Source organism: Hippocampus guttulatus, chromosome 3 (genome assembly GCF_054856545.1).
Source record: "Hippocampus guttulatus isolate MCC_2025c chromosome 3, RoL_Hgut_1.0, whole genome shotgun sequence".
Lineage (NCBI taxonomy): Eukaryota > Metazoa > Chordata > Actinopteri > Syngnathiformes > Syngnathidae > Hippocampus > Hippocampus guttulatus.
In genome coordinates, this window is record NC_141263.1 from 4,594,772 (window position 1) to 4,616,880 (window position 22,109).

General features: G+C 43.3%; 2 protein-coding genes and 1 long non-coding RNA gene across 4 annotated transcripts in view; 2 read left to right on the forward strand and 1 right to left on the reverse strand.

Annotated features, from left to right (window-relative positions):
• Positions 1-1,097: 1,097 nt before the first annotated feature.
• dapk2a (death-associated protein kinase 2a) lies at positions 1,098-10,310 on the forward strand. The gene is made up of 8 exons (XM_086106691.1): positions 1,098-1,303; positions 5,758-5,979; positions 7,184-7,322; positions 8,481-8,610; positions 8,702-8,777; positions 9,113-9,265; positions 9,351-9,396; positions 9,537-10,310. Exons 1-8 carry the CDS (start codon positions 1,242-1,244, stop codon positions 10,188-10,190), a joined length of 1,482 nt encoding a protein of 493 aa, XP_085962817.1. The 5' UTR covers positions 1,098-1,241; the 3' UTR covers positions 10,191-10,310.
• Positions 10,311-10,812: 502 nt separating this feature from the next.
• Positions 10,813-14,249, reverse strand: LOC147207202 (uncharacterized). Its single transcript, XR_015100384.1, has 2 exons — positions 13,786-14,249; positions 10,813-13,468 (listed from the first exon to the last, which is right to left on the reverse strand). It is a non-coding gene; the product is annotated as an uncharacterized LOC147207202 (long non-coding RNA).
• The window catches only part of herc1 (HECT and RLD domain containing E3 ubiquitin protein ligase family member 1), an 84,546-nt gene continuing 75,803 nt past the window's right edge, over positions 13,367-22,109 (forward strand). For both annotated transcript variants that reach the window (XM_086106272.1, XM_086106273.1), the window contains exon 1: positions 13,367-13,511. The gene's annotated coding sequence lies outside the window, so the exon portion shown is untranslated. The remainder of the gene's footprint in view (positions 13,512-22,109) is intronic.

The following is a 22,109-nucleotide window of genomic DNA, read 5'->3' on the forward strand; positions in this document are numbered from 1 at the left end:
TGGGTTAAGGTGCCACTTAACAAGGGCCTGTCCTCCGAGACAAGTTTCTCCTACGGGAGACCAAATAAAAGTCAAATTCAAAATTCAAATCAAGATTTTAAATTTGGAAAGAAAAAAAAGTATTCTTGTGTGATTTAATTACCCTGCAAATACTAATACTACGTACAGTATTCTAACATCGGAAGTTTACAGCAGTCCATAATTGTATGCTATTAAATTACAGTTATCTACTGTTTGTTATTGTCACGTAGCAAGGTGGTGGTGGACCCCAAAAAGCAGGCAGGAGGGAGGAGCAGGGTGTATTTGAAGAATTGTATTTAAAACAAAGAAAACTACATCCAAAACAAACAAAGTCCAAAGTATCAAACAAAAACCATGACTAAAGCTAAAACATAACAATGAACTAAACATGACAGAAACTAAGAGCAAACAGCAGCACACATGACAGTAGCAAGAGCAACAATGACCCGACACCGAGTGTTCGGGCAGGAGTCCTTTTATACAACTAATTACCAAATGACCAACAGGTGTGCAGCTGCCGGGGGAGCCCTACAGTGCCACCTGTTGGTCCCTAAACCGAATCATGACAGTTATTGTGAACTGAGTGGTTTAACTGTCAATTTAAATGCTATGGATGAATATTTAACAGTATTGTTATAATTACTATTATTAAAAATAAACTGTAAAATACTGTCGTACATTCACTGCGGATTTACAGAAATTTATTACAGTGTAAAAGTAAATCGCGGTGCGCCACATAAAAGCTCGCCCAGGACATTTCTACTTTTGCATAACTTGCACACTTGCATTCATTAAACATAATTCAAGAATATAGAGTAGCCTATATCTAATAGACAAATACGTTGCACTTCATCAAAGGAGTACAGATTCATAAACCAAAGGTTTTCCAGCAATACAGTATGCACATTGCACGTGTCTGTAATGGGAGCACACCAGGTGTCAGGATATGGCAGAGAGACATAGAGAGCCATCCACAGAGGTCACAGAGTTCACAATTGACACTATTTTTAACTCTGCAAGACATTTTCCTTCTCGCCACTGTCTTGTTTATGTTAGTGTTGTGCATGGAAAAACAGACAGCTACGGCACAGAATTTCAAGGGGACTCGATCGGTCTAGTGAGAGTTTCATCCCTAGAACTTTGTTCTTGCGTCACACGAGGCCCAGCAAATATTTACGAGGATCAAACTGCGCTTTTAAACTACAGTGAGGACTTAAAATATGGATATTTTCAAGCAACAGAAAGTTGAAGATTTCTATGAAATTGGGGAAGAGTTGGGAAGGTACTGTGCAAACTGTTTTCACTAAACATCGGATTGTTTGATTGTTGTTGGGATTGTTTAATAATAATAGTTTATTAACTATTGTTTAATAATATTATTATTATTATTACTATTGTTATTATTGTAACAATAATAATAATTTATGGTTACGATGGGCATACATGATTACAAAATACAGTAGATTCATTCTGAGATGATGTTCTCACTCACACATTGATATTTTTTTTAAACGTTAAAGTTAGAAGCATAAAACGATTTTGTGAATGCAAGTGGTGTTGTCGACCACTAATTACGGTAGAATAAATGTTTTGTGAATTCTACTATTGGCCCTAAATGTAACACTAAAACATTCAAATGAAAGCAGTAAATAAACATCTTTTTGGCGTAGTGACGATGAAAGCCGAGCCGAGGACGATGTATAGCCTGAATGCTGTTCTTTGCTTTTCCCTCAAGCATTGGTGTTTTTTTGACATAATATAACTATTTTGCACTTCCACATCAAGTCTTTCTCTTCAGTGCAACAGTGCCTGGCCTGGTTGGGGTTAATTATATTGTCAGCTGACAGGAGGCACTGCTTGACATGCCAGGCTGCTTTTCAAAAGAGTGTTTTATCTTTAGACGCACACTATCTCTGTTGTCAGACTGGCTGCAGATAGGGACAAACGGCATTCACTGACAACCACTCATTTCAAAAAAGCAAGTGGAATTTAGTGCGCGCTGTGACTACTAAACAATGACAAAACAAGCCCTTACTTATTGTCAGAACATGAAATCAGCGATAGAACAATAATTAATTGGGGAAAATCAATCCATTCATTTTCAACTGCTTATGGTCATGGGTGAGCTGGAGTTAACACGTCGATTTTGTGTGTGAATTGGATTAAGCCTTGGCAAGGGCAAAGCTAGACTTTTAGCATTAGCTGGACCAATGGATAGCCAAGGCTATATCGAGGGGGTATGGGCTCGATACAATGCACAAACTTGTTAACACAATCAGCACCCATTTTTATACAGAATAAAATTGTCACCTGTCCACCCACACCCATAATTACATATATCCGCAACCCTCGTGAGGATAAGCAGATTAGTGTCTTGTCTGCGTGGTGGCGGAGGACCCCAAAAAGCAGGCAGGAAGGAGGAGCAGGGTGAAGTTGTCAAATTGTATTAACAAAATACTGAGGAAAATAAATGCAAACAAAGTCATGGAAACAAAAATAATCCAAAGTAACAAACAAAAACCATGGCTGAAGCAAAAAAAAAAACAACAAAAAAAACTAACAGTTACAGAAACATGACAGATACAATGACCGGACACCGAGTGGTCGTCTTTTTCAACAACTAATGACACAATGACCAGCAGGGGTGCTGCTGTAGGCAGAGCCCTACAGTGCCACCTGTTGGTCACAAACAGAACCATGACAATTAGAAAATGAATGGCTGGATGAGTTGTTTCATCAGCTGTCTCTTTTATGACTTTCGACTTTCTTCATGGTAGCCCGGTGATCTCGAGTTTCTTCATGGCAGCCCGGTGATCGAGTGGTGCCTCACAGTGCAGAGGTGCAGGGTTTGTTTCCAGCTCCGGCCTTCCTGTGTGCAGTTTGCATGTTCTCCTGGTGCCCGCTTGGGTTTTCTCTAGGTGCTCCAGTTTCCTCCCACATTCCAAAAACATGGGTGGGCAGGGTGGTTCCATTGACTCAGTCCTGATGTGAAGTGATGCTTGAGGGTTTGGAACGCCTCCTCCGCTTCTGGAGACCAGTGGAAACGAACGTGAGGTCAGAGCATGGAGAGGAGCAGCAATTTTGCGTCTGTAGAAGTTGGCAAATCCCAGAAACTATTGCAGCTTCTTACGGCTCTCAGGTGTAAGGTCATTCGGTCACAGCGCTCACTTTGGCTGGATACATCTTGTGATGTATCCAGCCAAAATGATGCAGCCTCCCAAGGGACACAATGAAACCCAGGAGGGAAACCGTGTCAGCATGGTACATGCTTTTCTCGGCCTTGACATATAGGTGGTTATCTAGGAGATGCTGGAGGACCTGGCTCACATGATGCTGATGAGTGTCTAGATCTGTGGAATATATTAATATGTCCTCTAGATAAACACAGACAAACTGGACCAGGATGTTTCTGAGCATATCATTGATCATGGCCTGGAAGTCTGCAAGAGCATTCGTTAGGCAATAGGGCATGACTAGGTGACCTGAGGGAGAACTAAATCCGGTCTTCCACTCATCTCCCTCTCTAATTCAGACTGGCACAGTCCTGGGTCTGCCGAAAAACGCTCAGGAGAAGCTAGCCGGATTTCAGCTCCGACATGGGAGATACGGTGAACCGGAGCGATGGGACAGGCTGGGTCTGAGGCTTGGCATCTTCCATGGTTAGTTTTTTGAGGAGAGTGAGTAGCTGCTGTATTTGTTCATTAATCTGCCCGACCTAGGCTGTGACGGCTGCCTTAAAGCTCTCCTAGCTGTGGGTGAGCCCCTTGACTCCCTGGTGTAATGCAGCCACCTGCTCCTCCTGTTGGGACAAGCGAGTCCCTTGTGCAGATAGAGCTACAGCTAGCTTCCCTGCCACCACTGTGTTCATACTGGCCAGTGTGTACTGTCAGAACCAGGCTTGAACAAAGGACACAGTTGCGGGGTACAAAATTGAACGATATATTTATTTGAGGAGGTGGCCCGGTGGGCCACTGGTTAGTGTGTTGACCTCACAGTACAGAGGTCGTGGGTTCGATCCCAGCTCCGGCCTTCCTGTGTGGAGTTTGCATGTTCTCCCCGGGCCTGTGTGGGTTTTCTCCGGGTACTGCAGTTTTCTCCTACATTCCAAAAACATGCGCGGCAGGCTGATTGAACACTCTAAATTGTGAGTGCGGAAGACTGTTTGTCTCTGTGTGCCCTGGAATCGGCTGGCAACCGGTTCAGGGTGCCCCCCGCCTACTGCCCGAAGACGGCTGGGATAGCCTCCAGCACCCTCTGCGACCGAGGATCACCGACTGACGACTCAAAATGGCAAGGCTGTGGAAACAAGGCAAGAATTGATCAGGTCTGTGGCGAGAGGCTGGAGTGCACGCACAAAGACAAAAACACAGTTGCACAGAACAAAGGGAAACAGGAACCATTTAAACACAAGGTAATGGGCAACAGGAGGAAACAAGCAGGGCGGGGCTGACAATCAGACTGGCACAGGAGAAAGGGTAAGTGACCGTGGTGTGACAACCACCAGAGCTAAAACCTGGTGAACGAAGAAAGAACTGCACCACCTGTAACAAAAATATAGTGTGTCTTTTTTGTGGTAGTTATGTGGAGTTAAGTTTTTATATCAATGCAGTACTGATTGATGAATGAATTACTGAATTATAAGGCATGTTTTTACCATTTTATGTTTTTTCTTTATTTTTAAATGGAGGTACAGTATATTGTATATTGTACTGCAGAATAGCAAGTGAGTGAAGCTTTAATCTCATGTAAATGGGATATTGGATAATTGATTATCGAATTACCGGTATGTGGTATGGCCTTTTTAAAGTTCATTTTACATTTTATATTGTCCTGCGAAGTTGTGCAAGACCCCAACTGGGGACGAGAGTTGAGAATTACCACCAGCTATAAACTTTATATTACATCAGCTGCAAGCTCGGGACTATGTTTGACTGCACTGTGCCTGTCAAATAAAGAAATCATAATTAAAAAAAACAAAAGTCAAAATGAAATAAAACCTATACCGGTCATTTAAAAAAAAAATCTAAAACAATTATAATCTGGGTACAGAATTGCATTCCCTTATTTAATATTAGGCGGCCCGGTAGTCCAGTGGTTAGCACGTCGGCTTCACAGTGCAGAGGTACCGGGTTCGATTCCAGCTCCGGCCTCCCTGTGTGGAGTTTGCATGTTCTCCCCGGGCCTGCGTGGGTTTTCTCCGGGTGCTCCGGTTTCCTCCCACATTCCAAAAACATGCATGGCAGGCTGATTGGACGCTCTAAATTGTCCCTAGGTGTGAGTGTGGGCGTGGATGGTTGTTCGTCTCTGTGTGCCCTGCGATTGGCTGGCAACTGATTCAGGGTGTCCCCCGCCTACTGCCCGGAGATGGCTGGGATAGGCTCCAGCACCCCCCGCGACCCTCGTGAGGATCAGGCGGTTCGGAAAATGGATGGATGGATGGATGGATATTTAATATTATTGCAGATTGTTCAGGTGGTCATATTGTTGTGGCTGCTCAGTGCTTGTAATTGTTGTTCAAACCATAAAGGCAGAACGTCTGGGTCACAAGTTTGATGTCTGTAACCTTGGTATGCTCAGAAGTGGGCGCTAAAAAAGATGCCCATTGGTCAATGGGTCACTAATGGCATGTGTTCAACAAAATGGGTTCAGTAAAGTGACTTTTCAGCTAATGTACGGTAGGTACAAACCAATTCATGACAATAAAGAATAATCTCTCTTCTACTCCTTGTGTTTTAGTGGACAGTTTGCCATTGTAAAGCAATGCAGAGAGAAAAATACAGGACAGGAATTTGCTGCGAAATTCATCAAAAAGCGGCAAAGTATGGCCAGCTCTCGGGGAGTTCGGCTGGAGGAGATCCAACGTGAGGTGCAGATTCTACAGCAGATTCAGCACCAAAATATTGTCACTCTACATGATGTCTACGAGAATCGCACTGATGTGGTTCTCATCCTGGAGTTGTGAGTGACTCATTCATTACGTTTTCCAATATTTTGTTGATTTTCTGGAAATGGTTCATGTAATGTGCACTCAAGAAGTCTCTGCTTGGATACGTGGAATATGCTAAATACTTTGGAAAATTGCAGAAAAAATGTTTGCTTCAGTCATTTAGAAATATTGTTATTATGAAGCACTCCTCTGTCAAAGCCTGATCATAACACCAGAAGCACGGAGAAGGCATCATCATGCCAGACAAAGCCACCCCTGCAAACTCAGAGATCACACACTGTGTGAAGGGTGGGCCCTATGTTGTGCGAGGAGAAACCATTGCGACCTGCGACATCTGACCAACCTGAGGAACCCCCCCCCCTACACACACACACACTAAGTACATGAAATACAGCCGTTAGAGGGCCCCAAAATTAAAGATTGCATAGGGCCATAATTTCATCAAGGGCAGCTCTGATGCCAGGTGTGCTCTTGAGCAAATGTTTAGAAGGGAAGCTGGTGTATTTCTAGCTTGGGGTTCTGAAGACAGTCTAAAACGCCTAATGTAAAAAAAGTGCAGTTAATGTCAGAAAACTACGACCAATCGTTTTGAAAATACGCATTCCTATCTCTATTTATGCTCACATTAATCTCTGAAAATAAACAAACTGATCGCACCAATACTTTTGATCTTTATTGACATGAATTTATGAATATAATGTCAACTTCCTCTCCATTGGCGCGCACTCCAGTTTATAGTCACTTAATGAGGGTATTGCTTATGTCCATAAACTTAAAAATATTGAAGCAATTGTTTTGATATTTTCCGAGATGTATGTGAGCATTAGAAGAGATGTGCATGTGAATTGTGGTGACAATTGTTAACTGTTTTCTGACAGTCCCACTAGCACCTCCCCAGTCAGGAAAAGGCTCTGAGGAAAAAAATACAGAGAAAGTCTCAAGAATTGAAGCACTTGATGACAGGGTCGTGAGCAAGATTTAGTAGTCCGATAGCCAGTTGTCGGCATGGCATGGCTTTTAAAGGAGTGAAATAACAAAGCCAAATTTAGGACAGGTGTGACTTGTGAGTGAACCACTACTCTCCAGCTGGACACTGAAAAAACAAAACAAAGAAGACAGGTTCATGACAGTTTTCAAAGTCACATATCCAGTAAATTTTAAGTCTGGGGAGAGAAAAAAAAACAGTCACCTAAATGCTAAACGTCTGTATTGCAGGGTCTCAGGGGGTGAGCTGTTTGACTTCTTGGCCCAGAAAGAGTCTCTAAGCGAGGACGAAGCAACCCAGTTCATCAAGCAAATCCTTGAGGGGGTGAACTACCTCCACTCCAGAAAAATAGCCCATTTTGACCTCAAGGTATGTCCTGACAAGATTACACGGTTAAAAAAAGAAAAAAACCGCATAGACCAGCATTTGTTGTATTTTCATGCTGTTCTTGCTGGTTTCTCCAGCATGTCGGTCTTGCTTAGTGCCTTTGACTCGGTTGCTAGAGCGGTTTATCCAGTGAGTGGTTCGGGTGTCTAAATGTGTGCTGCTTTTGCTGCGGTTCTTGCTCGTGACACCAACAAAGCCAGCATGGAAACACAACAAAACCATGCTGCTCTATGCTTTTTTTCTTTTAACAGAGTGCAATGCACTTAACTTGATTCAATTTCATTATAATAATTTAATAATTGAATTGAATTTCATAAAGTATACATTTACTCTAAAAAGATTACATTTGGTCCCAGTCCCAACAGAGTAAAATTTACAATTATGAGAGTAAAATATTCATAGTACCGGTACATTTTACTCATAAGATTTTTCATGCATACGACAGAATTGGCCTATGCCGTCCGTCTATGTGAGTGGAGCATCAAAGTTTAATGGTCATTCGAGGACTCTCTGAAACTTATAGTCCCCGTGCAAATAAAATAAATGTTCATCCGGCCATTATCTGAACCGGGTATCCTTACGAGGGTCAAGTGCGGGTTGGTGCCTATCCCAGCTGTCTTTGGGTAGTAGGCAGGCTTCACCCTGAACTGGTTTCCACCCAATTGCAGGGCACAATTGGCAGATGGACAAACAAGCATTCATATTAACAATCACACTCAGGTATAACTGAGTGTTCCATTAACCAACCATGCATGTTTTTGGAATGTGGAAGGAAACCGAAGTACCAGGAGAAAATCCACGCATACGAATGATTCTTGTACTTGAGGGTGGGTGTGGAAGTTTTAGAGTCAATGCAGTCTGTAGAGCGGACATTGGTTGTTCAGTGGTTCACACTGATGTCTTTGTCGTTGCTGATCGATGCCCATCAGGCATCTCTGTGATTGGCCATCAGTCCAGGGTCTTTAGTTAAAATATGCATGTACTTTACTCTGCCCACATAATAGAGTAGAGTTATTTCTGACTGCTCTACTGTTTAGTTTAGTTTTTTAACTTACCAAGAGTTTTTGAATAATCAGTTGTGAGCACTTCAAAACACTTCAGCAGTTTATCTTGATGAATTTGTCCTTTGTTTTTCTACAGCCTGAAAACATAATGCTGCTTGATAAGAATGTACCATTGCCAAGGATTAAACTCATTGATTTTGGTCTTGCCCACAAAATTGAAACTGGAGTGGAGTTCAAAAACATCTTTGGAACACCTGAGTTTGTTGGTAAGACTGATTACCGAATATCCTCATCAGTCAGAGTGCTGTGTTCCGATCCTTTAACTGCAACTGTTTATAACATTTTCTTTTTCAAAAGCACCTGAGATTGTCAACTATGAGCCTTTGGGTTTAGAAGCAGACATGTGGAGCATTGGAGTCATAACCTACATCCTGTAAGTGAACAGTGACAGTCAACCCAATCACCCGTGGATTTGCATATTCACTGATGTTTTTTTTTGTTGTTGTTAATTAAACCTTTTTGTTGATGTTTTTTGTTTTCTTTGTTTTTCCCAGATTTTTTTGGGTTACATATTTTCCCCCCGGTTGTCGTGGAAAATGCATAATAAATATTTATCAGTGGGTTTTTTTCTTGGATTTTCACTCATCATGGGCCTGCCCAGTTCCTTTCACTCGCAATTCGTGGGAGGTTGACTGTACAGTAATTCACTTTGCCTTCTTTTCCTCAAACAGACAAACAAACGGAATGTGTCTTTATGTTATATTCCAGATTAAGTGGTGCTTCTCCTTTCCTCGGGGAGACTAAACAGGACACACTGAAGAACATTTCGGCCATAAACTATGAGTTTGATGAGGAGTTCTTCTACAATACCAGTGAACTTGCCAAAAATTTTATCAGTCACTTGCTGGAGAGGGACAAAAAGTAAGAGTTTGGTTCATGATGCCCGAGGCAAACTGTACAAAATAAAAATCCAATGATTTTAGAAAGACATCTTTTTTCATTACAGGAAAAGACTGACAATTCAAGACGCTCTAAATCACCCATGGATCAAGGTAATGTGAAATGGTCAACTTAGATGTGACTGTAAACTCCAGGCACACTTTTGGACTCATGCTTGAAATGGACACAATTTTGGACCAATTTTTTTAATGTCCTAATTAAATATGTACTATTTGTTCTTTGAACCCGCAAGTCTAATGAACGCAAGGAGGAAAATAAAGGCCAAGAGCTGCAGAAACGAGAAAGGCGCCAGCTCAAGACCAAGCGTCTGAGGGAGTACACCATTAAGTGCCACTCAAGCATGCCACCTAACAACACCTATGTAAACTTTGAGCGGTTTGCCCAGGTGGTGGAGGACATTGATCAAATGGAACGCTCGTTCCTGACCTTGACCGCATCCCATGATTCTCTGCAAGAAGATATTGATGCCATGGTCTCAATATACAATGAGAAAGAGGCCTGGTACAAGGAACAGAGTGAAGGAGTGCGCCATGAGCTCTCGCAAATCCGCTACGAGTTCCGTAAGGTGGAGTCCTTGAAGAAAAATCTCAAAGACGAAATGCAATCTTTTAGCTCCAGCCTCAGTGGCATCAGCAGCCGCTACCAGGAACGGCAGAACCACTTTGATGCGCTCAAACAAGAACTCAGTAATGAGCTGACGTGGTTGCAGGAGGTGATGGGTTCATCCCCCAACGATGCGGGTGGCGGTTACCACAATGGAAACCTTACCACCGTCTTCAATAACGAGGTGAATGAAGCCCTGAAAGAATTGCTGAACCGCTCATGTAGAGGGGAGTTGCTGTCTGGGATTAATCTGGACTTAACTGAAACCGGACAACAAAGATAGATGAGCATTATTTTGAGTTTCTGTATGGATGTTCAATAAATGTATGGTGGTATGCTGTAATTGCTGGATTTGCAAACTGGATACACTGGAACTCTTCCAAATACTGTAAGAAAATGAATGTCTCTGTACTTAATCACCATTACATTTTGGTTTCTGTAGTTGAAACTTTTTGGAGCTTTTCTCCACTTATTTTTGGCAGCCCCTTACGGAGCCCCTAAGGGGACATGGAAGGAAAAAAAAACTTTGCGAGATCTCGCAAAGTATTCCAAAGTATTGTGAGATCTCGCAAAGTAATGCGAGATCTCGCAAAGTATTCCAAAGTATTGCGAGATCTCGCAAAGTTTTATTTTTTTTCCTTCCATGTCCCCTTAGGGGCTCCGTACAATACTGTATGTCTTATAGGGGAAAATTTATTAAGCTATCCAACAATATCCAATCCAAGAGAGATACCAAATATCCTGCCTCAATTGTCAGTTTTGATTAACACTATAAAAAGAGTTAGTCATTCAACGTTTTGTCCTTGTAACTTGCGGTGATGTAACATGTAACATAACAGTTAACGACATTCAAAAGGAAAGCATAGAAAACAAAAGTTACTTAACAAAAATGACCAGGACATACATTGACACCATTCAAACACATTTATAGAAAACTTTAAAAGCATTTTAAAGTGAAGTAATAAAAGTAGATTTCTAACTAAAAGAAAAATGGATTTAAAAGCATTTACACTCTGATCTGACTTCACTCCTGTGGCAGTTTATTCCATTTGTGTGCAGCATAACAGCCAAATGTAGTTTTTGCAGTTCACTTTGAACTCTGTGTTCCGCGAATTGACCGAGGTCTGCAGATCTCAGAGCCTTGTTGGGTTTATAATCAATGAGCACTTCTTTTAGGTATTCAGGACAGAAACAATCCAGTAATTCAAAGGCCAGTGACTTTCATCCATCCATTATCTGAACCTCTTATCCCCACGAGGGCCGTAGGTGTGCTAGAGCCTATCCCAGCTGTCTTCGAGCAATACTCGGGGCACACCCTAAACTGGTTTCCAGTCTATCGAAGGGCACACATAGGCGAACAACGACCATTCATACTCACAATCACACCTTGGGACATTAGAGTGTCCAATTAACCTATCAGGCTTGCTTTTGGAATGTGGGAGGAAACCGGAATACCCAGAGAAAACCCATGCAAGCTCGGTGAGAACATGCAAACTCGACACAGGAAAGCCGGGGCTGGAATTGAAACCTGGATCTCTGCACTGTAAGGGAGATGTGCTGACCAGTCGACCAACGTGCCGCTGAATCTGAAATGCTCAATGAATATTCAATTCTGTATACTCTATTTAAATTAATAGGCGCTGAACTCCAGGTGAATACACTCCGAGTTGATTTAATTGATTCTGGATCCGGAAATTCAGAATTTCCTATCTCAGAGCAGATCAACTGTGCAACCCTGATACGGACCGCTGGTCTCATTGAACTCCATGCCTTAGGCATTACTGACATCTTGGGGTAGAAACAGTGCACAGAACGTATCGACAGAGTGGGTGCTCATCCTAGTCTCATTTTGCTTCGTGCCTGTTCTAATTTGGGCCAGTACTGTATTTGAAACCAGAATGACTTGATTACACTACCACATAGATCCTACGTCTCGTCATTCACAATTTAAAATTATTTCAGCGCTTGATTTCTAAGATGGACCATAATTCACCAACACTGTAATTTAAGGACTTAAATTAAATATTGCACGGTACAGCAAAACAAGAAACAGACAAGTTAGTCATGCGTTGAAAGGTTGTCGTCGCTCCGGCCGTCATGCGTCATGGCCGTGATGTCATAGACCGGCCGAGTATTACATTGGCTGTTCGGGAAAATTAACACTTTCCTGAAATTCCTGATGGCCATATCTCGTTCCTGGTCATCACACACACAGCTCTCCCTGGAGTGCGGAACGCACAATGCAGTTTGATGTGTGGTAGCGTGACACAAAAAGTGGTTTGTTATGTTTTTTGTTGTAGTGTTCAAAGTGTTCGCAGTTGTTGAAATATCCATCTGCTTATCCTCATTAGGGACAATTTAACGTCCCTTGATGAAATATATAATACTAAATATCTATTCGTACATCCATTAAATATATCAAGTAGTAGTTTTAGTAGGGCGGCCCGGTAGTCCAGTGGTTAGCACATCGACTTCACAGTGAAGCTCCGGCCTCCCTGTGTGGAGTTTGCATGTTCTCCCCGGGCCTGCGTGGGTTTTCTCTGGGTGCTCCGGTTTCCTCCCACATTCCAAGACAAGCATGGCAGGCTGATTGCACACTTTGAATTGTCCCTAGGTGTGAGTGTGGGCGTGGATGGTTGTTCGTCTCTGTGTGCCCTGAGATTGGCTGGCAACCGGTTCAGGGTGTCCCCCGCCTACTGCCCGAAGATGGCTGGGATAGGCTTCAGCACGCCCCGCAACCCTAGTGAGGATTAAGCGGTTCGGGAAATGGATGGATGGATAGTTTTAGTAAGAGTTTAGCAGTGGTGTTTTGTGTGTGTGTGTGTGTGTGTGTGTGAGTGTGTGGAAGGGGATATAGTAGGGCAGTGGCCCTCAACCTTTTTTCTGCCACAGACCACCGGTACATGATCCGACTGCTATTACATTACCGCAGTGGTGATATATTACAATTGGGGCACATATGCTCTGCTGCAGAACATTTTTTTAACATATCTGCAACCTGGTACAGAGTGGTCCGTAGACCCATACCGGGCCGCGGACCTGTTGTTGCGGCCAATGTACTAGGACGGTACTAAAGGACCTGCAGCCCCTGTGCCCCAGTTGTTTTATGTCTAGTAACGCCCCTGCTATACTACAAGTTGTGGTATATCTAGTGTTGTGATATGCGATCTGTATATTTTTATGATGATACAGAGGCAGTCTATTCTTAAAGAAACATTGGTCTTAAAATCATCTTTGCTGAATGAGGGAATCCACAGCACACAGGCGGTATGTTGGAGAGCTATCAGTCACCCCGCCCCAGGCCAAATTGATCGATCCAGGCAAGGCGTCAAGGAGAGTCGGGTTCGCCCGCGTCTACGTCACAGTCCGGGGTTGGGTCTCGCTGAGGGGCTGAATGGTCGACTGCTCCACGCACCCACTGCAGTGGAAGGGACGGAAGAGGTGCTCAGAAGGCATGGACGTCCATGCACGGCCCTTTCTCTGTGCTGAGAAGTGTTTTTAAATCCTGCGGAGATTGCCAGAACTCTTCATGTTGACACGATGAAGCCGTGTCACATTCTCCTGTAAACACAACAATAGAGGAGGCCTTTGACAGTTGTTGGCGGTAAGCGAGCAATTTATTCCTGCTAACTATAAAGCGTTGCCAGGAAGCTAACCTGCTATGAGACAGCAGAAAGCACAACTAATATGGTTGTTGGCTTTATCAGTTATTCCTAACATGGGCTTTTGCTTTTATATCGTAACTCAATGCACAACTTGTAATTTACGAGCCCCTCGTCATACCTGCACATAAGGGTGGTGGCTACCTTTCTGATCGCTGGGACGCTTTTGCCCTGCTAGCTGAGTGACGTAAGGAAATTTAGCATGTGTTAGCTTACGTAAACATTGACATTTCGTTGACAGTCGTCTTCCTCGGCCACTTTTGTCGTAATAAGTAGCGAATTGACATTCCTCACGTAATGACATCCATGTGTTGGTAGTACCTACGTGTCCTGTGTTTATGCTGTCCAAGGTTTATGAAGCGGTTTGTCATAAACAATACCCTTGCCGAGGATAATACAACATGGAAGTCAACAAGCCACCCTTTCTGAAAAACTCATTTTTTTAAAATTAGCACTACCTGACGCGTGGCGTCTTTAAATAACGTTGGACAAGAGTTTACAACATCGGAATCGCATTCAGTACTAGCAGTAGCATGCGTCGCTGTCACTGTTAAAGTTGACCCATTGGCTTGCTGGAGGCTAATCGCTTATATCAATAGTGGCATACTCTCACTGTCATATCACCCAAAACGCCTAAACTGCTGTAAAGCAGCAGCATTGTTTGGAACCTTATCAGTGTGTCATCACAAGGAGTCTCTCAAAGCCACTCGTTTCCCTTCCCAATTTTCTGAGTAGAGCATATTCCCTAAAGGTAAATATTGTCTTATATATCTTATAATAATATATTTTCTGCACTGTTTTTCTTTATCACCTGTATGTCCAGGCTTTTACTGAGCCAAAAATAATACCGTAAGAAGTAAACTGTAAAGAATGCAAGGCTAATTATATTTCCAGTTGTTGGCTGTGGATTGAGGTGTGAATAGTTTTCTTTTTAAGAGCGTTTCTCAAAGTTTGCGCTGTTGTTCTCAAAGTTTGCGCTGTTGTGAATTGTACTTATCTTTGCTGCACTAAGAGACCCTTTGTCTGCAGAACTACTGTCCATGAAGATTCTGTATGCCGTCAATGTACAGACTGATTGCTTGGGAATGCTTTTTAATTTGATTCACCATTTCACAAAATCAAATGGGTTTAATGTGCATGAAATTACAAAATGACTGAGTTTATTTACAAACCTGATCCCTGAGCAACTGTGATGTCATATTTAGTAGTCAAGAAGTGGCAAAATGGCCACCCCATGAGATGGATAAAACGGGGTGAGTTTTGTTGCTTAAGTTGTATTTCACAAACATGAATCAGAATGCTGTGATTGGACTAATGGTGGCGCATACTGTGCAGCATATTATTTCAAAGAACATTTTTGGGTTGATTTCTCTCTTAAGCCATGGTTACCAACCTTTTTTGGCTTGTGTACCCCCGAATGTTTTTGTCATACCATGAGTAAGTACCCCCTCACTCCTACGTGTTGATGATTCATCAAAATGTAACACAACTGATTCTAAACATTTTATTTCATTGTCTTAATTTGAATATTTAAATCTGAGACGTCTTCTTTTTTAACTCCAACTTATAAACTTAAAAAGAATGTTGCCTTGAAAATAAGTAATAAAAACACAACAATAGTAATCAAAACAAAGAATAGACCCACATTTGTTTTATATCACTTTTACAGAGTATAACATTTATAACGCCCAAAAAACTGAAGCTGATTTGAATAGGTTTCCAGGAAACAGGTATTTAAACTTCAAACATTAGGAGGGGAAAAAAACCCACAGAAAAAAAATCTGAGCTTTAATGAACCACTTGAGTTGATATGCGGCTGTTTGCACGTACTTCCAACAGTTTGTGGTGCATTCAATGAGTTTTTCTTTGCATATTTGAGATTTCCGAAACGAACCTCAAGGCTACTACTGCAGAACGCGAGTGAGTACTTGCTTTTCTTTAGCTTCTCCGCGATAAGCACTTTTTTAATTTGCAAAACCATGTTTCTAAAACTAAAACTCAAAAAACACAAGTTTGTTTTTCATGTCTTTATCCAAAACAAGCGTAGTGCAGTCGAACAGCTTCCACTCGATGCGTGCATATTTTTACGGGGGTGAGTGCTTTTGCACAACACCGGTATAGGCTGAATGAGTGTGGCCGGAAGTCACATAAGTTACGCTGAGTGATGAAAACTATTTTAATTTCAAGAAATGTTAACATTTAATATATAACACACAAACTATAACTAGTTTTTTAAAAATGTGAATAGATGTTTTTCAAACTTTTTACCAGTCAAAAAAAAACAAAAAACCTACATGAACGCTGTGACTTTGTAATTGCATGGTTGAGGGCATGGACGCAGAACTTCCGCCTCTCAGCGAAAGTCTTTTCGCTCACAAGACGTGTGACAAGGCTAGAAATAGATCCAAATATTATCTATCTATCGATCTGTCTGTCTGTCTGTCTGTCTGTCTGTCTGTCGCGCTCTCTCTATAAGTGTATAAAAAAAATTCATATTTTTTAAATGTAAGTTTTAATGTTATCAGAAACTTTGTCATTAGTATCCTTGTAGTATTTTGTTTAACTAATATAAATAAAACAGAGATGAAAGTCCTCCGGATTTTCCCGGAATTCCGGGTTTTTCAAATTTTTAGGAAAATCTCTCCGGAGAATTGAGGAAAAATTGCAAATTAATCCGGATATTTTCTGTTGCTAGTCCCTCTCTCTGGAATGACCTCCCACTGAACATTCGGCAAGCCTCCTCGCTGCCCATCTTCAAAACCCTCCTCAAAACTCACTTGTATTCTTTGGCCTTCGACTCAGCATGACTTAGATTTGTTCTTGGTTTTACTGTTTGGTGCTTTCTACCGCCTTTATTACAGATTTGTCTTACTGTTTATTGTGCATGTTAAATTGCTCCATGTACAGCACTTTGTATGCAGCGATGGCTGTTTGAAAGTGCTCTATAAATACTGTTGACTTGACAACATTGAACGAAGACACGTTTGAGTTCATTGTTTTGCTTTCACGGGCGTAGCCATGTTGAGACACTAACACTAGCGAGAGTAAAGAGATTTTCGTCTCTTTATAAACACACTTGCTAAACCCCAGTGGAACGAATAAAAGACACCGTGGACAAGACAGTTGTCGTAAAAAATATATTTGGACAAAAAGGGAAACGCACAGATTGGCAGAAAAACGTGTCCGTCCGACTTCGAGTGTCGTATTGGCTAGCTTAGCTTAGCTGTTGTCTTGTGTGACGTTGGGTGTGTGACGTCGTTGCGTCGGCGCTGATTGGTTGAAATCAAAAGACGCGCTTGCGTACATGTTGGCGCTGAAGCACGCACAGCAGAGAGCAGCGGACTATCTACTGCTGAGGCTCGCTTAGCTTGAGTGGTGTCGCCACAACAGTAATACCCTCGCCTCGCGTTCTCATGGCCTCGCCATATCTCGTAGATTTCGAAATTTCGGCGAGAACGGAAGCCACAAAGGGTACACGTGTGCACACAAAAGGACAATTATTGAATGTCGAGTATTTGAACAGCGTTTTGTGTAAACGAATTCATGCGTGATCAGCCAGGTGTGTGTGCGCGCGTGTGTGTGTGTGTACAAACAAACAAACAAACAAATAAATATCAGATATCAAATATCACAGATCCGCCTTTTCTCTATATAAACAGCGTGTCGGCCAGAAGCGCTCTCAGTTATGCTTTGGAACTCGTCTCATACACTAGATGCTCCGCATTATAAGGCGTCCTGTCCATTTTGGAGAAAATTTAAGACTTTTAATGGCGCCTTATAGTCGTGAAAATACGGTATATTTTTTATTGTTACATGCCAGACAAGTTACGAGTAGGTGCAGTAGATTCTCAGAAAACAAACAAGACCCAGCATTCATAATAGGCACGCTCCGAAGGCTGTGCAATTGGGCAAATAGTTCAAAGGGGTGTGTTGAAAAAATAGCAGTGTCTGCTGTTGACTGTACAAACTCAAAACTGTTTTGTATTTCCAAAAAAAAGGTAGGATTTAGCAATCCTAATATTTAGTTGCATGACCAGTTTTTTATAACTGCTTCACATCTGTGTGGCATAGAGTTGTGGCACCTTTCAGTTGTTATTTCACTCGATGATTGCTTAACAACACTCCACAATTCATTTACATTTCTTGGTTTTGCTTCACAAACAGCATTTTTGATATCACCCCACAAGTTCTCGATTGGATTGAGATCTGGGGATCTGGGGATTGGGCTGGCCACTCCATAAAATTAATTTTATTGGTTTGGAACCAAGACTTTGCTCGTCTGCTGGTGTATTTGGGGTCATTGTCTTGTTGAAACACCCATTTCAAGGGCATGTCCTCTTCAGCATAAGGCAACATAACCTCTTCAAGTATCTCGACATACACAAACTGACCCATGATCCCTGGTATGCGATAAATGGGCCCAACACCATGATACTTGCACCACCATGCTTCACTGTCTTCAATGTGGACTGAGGTTTGAATTCAGAGTTTGGATCGTCTCACACACGGGCTGTGGCCCCTGGACCCAAAAAGGACAATTTCACTTTCATCAGTCCACAAAATGTTCCTCCATTTTTCTTTAGGCCAGTTGATGTGTTCTTTGGTGAATTGTAACCTCTTCTGCACATGCCTTTTTTGTAACAGAGGGACTTTGCGTGGGATTCTTGAAAATAAATTTGCTTCACACAGACATCTTCTAACTGTCACAGCACTTACAGGTAACTGCAGACTGTGTTTGATCATCCAGGAGCTGATCATTGGCTGAGCCTTTGCCATTCTGGTTATTCTCCGGTCCATTTTAATAGTTGTCTTCTGTTTTCTTCCACATGTCTCTGGTTTTTCTTCCCATTTTAAGGCATTGGAGATCATTTTTGCTGAACATCCAACAATCTTTTGCACCTCTTTATAGGTTCTTCCCTCTCCAATCAACTTTTTAATCAAAGAACGCCGTTCTTCGGAGCAGTGTCTTGAACGACCCATTTTCTTAAAATGCATGTTCAACCTGTGCTGGCTTCATCATCCTTAAATAGGCGCCACCTGATTCACACCTGTTTTTGGTTTTTTTTTTCTTCTCCACAATTGATGAACTCAGAGATTGGTTGCCGCACTGCTATTTTTTGAACACACCCCTTTGAACTATTTGCCCAATTGCACAGCCTTTGGGAGCGTGCAATTATGAATGCTGGGTCTTGTTTGTTTTCTGAGAATCTACTGCACCTACTGGTAACTTGTCTAGCATGTAACAATAAGAAATATACTAAAAACCAGGGATATTCTGGTTAGTCACATTGCACTGCTATTATTTTGAACAGCACTGTGTGTGTGTGTGTGTGTGTGTGTATATATATATATATATATATATATATATATATATATATATTAAAGCGGCTGGATAGCTCAGTTGGTAAGGCATCGGTTTGGCATACGGGAGACGGTGGTTCGAATCCCGTTGGGGCAAAAAAAAAAAGAGCACATAACACAATCCAGTGTGGGTCCTTGGGCAAGATCCTTCACGCTAATGCCTACCTCATACACTGATGAGAGACAATAAAATGAATGACATGCCGGCTCAGACGTCGCCCGGCCAAACAAGGTCTGCGTCAGGTGCTGGGGAACCAGAGCACCTTGATGAAAAATGGGCTACTGGAACAAAGCGGAGATGGGCGAGATGCGATAACATGGCTCTGTTGGAATGCTACTACTCAAGCAACCCTAGTCAGAGGGGTTACATGCACAGAATGTGGGCTAAATGGTTACTTCGAAACCCACAGTCGCGGTTGACCACGAAACAACTAGTAGCTCAGTGTTCCAACATCCACAAACGGCAACTGCTGTCACAACTTGAGATTGATGAGGTACAACGCAGGTTCCATGGTGAAGGGCCCCAGGCTGCCACATCAGAGGAGGAGGTCATACCAGAGATTGGGAGGCAAGCCCCAATGAATGCAGATGATGAGATTGGGAGGCCAGCCCCAATGAATGAAATGCTGAGCGAGGCAGCAACTGACCTGAAAGCTAAGATCATGGCGAGAATGAAAGCTGGGCAACCTAGAAACCGATTACAACGGCTATGTGAAGTACCACCTGAAAGTCTCATGGAAAGTGTGAATGCAGCACTGAGGGCGATCCCTACCGTAACGATCACGGAAACCAATGAGCTGATATACGCTTCAGCATCAGTGATCCTTGAGATGCTTGGCTATTAGAGCAACCATGGAAGCCATGAGATACGTTACCCACCATGGAAAAGACGGTTGGAGGCTAAGATCAAGGCGGCTCGGAAAGATGTGAGTCAATTGACGGAGGCCCAGAGAGGTGTGATGAAGAGGCCGATACCCGAGAGGTACATCCAGATGACCATACCTGAAGCACTCGAAACTGCCAAACAAAGGCTCCAAGCCTTGTCCAGCCGCCTAAAGCGGTACATGAAAGAGAATGAGGCCAGACGAATAAACAGGCTGTTCGCAACACAACCTGCGAAAGTGTATGCTCAGTGGCAGATTCCTAACAACAGAGCTGACCCACCAAGACTGGAAACTGAAAGGTACTGGAAAGGCGTATGGGAGAAGGAGTGCACAATGGCTGGTGACCCTGAGAGAGGAGCACAGCAACCTCCCTGAACAGAACCCAGTTACCATAACAGTGGCAGACATAAAGGAAAGAGTCTCAGATATGAAGACCTGGACAGCACCAGGCCCGGACATGGTCCACACCTACTGGCTCAAGAAACTCACAGCACTCCATGAGCGCCTAGCAGCACAAATGAACCAGCTGCTGAGGGATGGGACTCGCCCAGGAAGGCTAACCGAAGGGCGAACGATCCTGATCATGAAGGATCCCTCAAAGGGTGCAGTCCCATCCAACTATCGGCCAATAACCTGTCTCTCCACAACATGGAAGCTCATGTCAGGCATCATTGCGGCTAAGATAAGTGGACACATGGATCAATACATGAGCGAAGCACAGAAGGGCATTGGTAGAGATACCAGAGGAGCCAAACATCAGCTCCTGGTTGACAGAACAGTCGCACAAGACTGCAGGTCCCGACGTACCAACCTGTGCACAGCCTGGATTGATTACAAGAAAGCCTATGACTCGATGCCACATACATGGATCACTGAATGCTTGGAGTTGTATAAGGTGAACAGGACCCTAAGAGCCTTCGTTGCGAACTCGATGAGGATGTGGAAAACCACACTTGAAGCCAATGGCAAGCCACTTACCCAAGTGTCCATCAAATGTGGCATATACCAAGGTGATGCACTCTCCCCACTGCTGTTCTGCATAGGACTGAACCCCCTAAGCCAAGTAATCACCAAGACAGGCTATGGATACCGCCTCAGAAATGGAGCTATGATCAGTCACCTCCTCTACATGGATGACAAAGTTGTATGCTAAGAGCGAAAGGGACATAGACTCCCTGATCCACACAACCAGGATCTACAGCAGCGACATCGGGATGCCATTCGGGCTTGAGAAATGTAGTCAGATGTTGACTAAGAGAGGAAAGGTAGTCCGCACTGAAGGGGTCTCACTCCCTGAAGGAACAATAGCAGACATTGAGGACAGCTCCAAGTACCTCGGTAAACCACAAGCCAATGGCAACCTCGAACTGGCAACTAGGAAAGCGGCTACGGCCAAATACCTCCAGCAAGTGAGGCAAGTCCTAAGAAGCCAGCTCAATGGCAAGAGTAAGACCCGGGCAATAAACAGCTATGCCCTCACAGTGATCAGATACCCTGCAGGAATAATAAGGTGGCCAAAGGAAGAGATTCAGACCACGGACGTTAAGACCCGAAAGCTCCTAACCATGCATGGAGGGTTCCATCCCAAATCCAGCACCCTGAGACTGTACGCAAGCCGAAAGGAAGGAGGCCGGGGACTAGTGAGTGTGAGAGCCACTGTCCAGGATGAAACATCCAAGCTCCATGAATACATCAAGGAGAAGGCTCCAACGGATGACGTACTCAGAGAATGTCTCAAACAATGGGGAACAGAGGATGAGGCGCTGGAAGAGGGACCACCATGGGAGGACAAGCCCCTACACGGGATGTACCACCGGACCATAACTGAAGTGGCCGATCCCAAGAAGTCCTATCAGTGGCTAGAGAGGGCTGGCCTGAAGGACAGCACAGAGGCACTCATCCTGGCTGCTCAGGAGCAGGCCCTGAGCACCAGAGCCATTGAGACCCAGATATACCACGCCAGACAAGACCCAAGGTGTAGGTTGTGCAAAGAGGCACCTGAGACGATCCAACACATAACTGCAGGGTGTAAGATGCTGGCAGGGAAAGCCTACATGGAACGCCATAACCAGGTGGCTGGCATAGTCTACCGAAACATCTGTGCGGAGTATGCACTGGAAACCCCAAGGTCAAAATGGGAAACACCTCCGAAGGTGGTGGAGAATGACAGAGCGAAGATCCTGTGTGACTTCCAGATCCAGACTGACAAGATGGTAATGGCGAACCAACCAGATATCGTGATCATAGATAAAGGGCAGAGGAAAGCCGTTGTAGTGGATGTAGCGGTCCCAAGTG

What these genes read in the sequence shown, in the direction of transcription:
- dapk2a (XM_086106691.1), top strand. Translation starts at nt 1,242, where the DNA reads ATGGATATTTTCAAGCAACAGAAAGTTGAAGATTTCTATGAAATTGGG. An exon ending in ATTGGGGAAGAGTTGGGAAG is followed by an intron (nt 1,304 to 5,757) that starts GTACTGTGCAAA and finishes CTTGTGTTTTAG; the next exon opens with TGGACAGTTTGCCATTGTAA. An exon ending in GGAGTCATAACCTACATCCT is followed by an intron (nt 8,778 to 9,112) that starts GTAAGTGAACAG and finishes GTTATATTCCAG; the next exon opens with ATTAAGTGGTGCTTCTCCTT.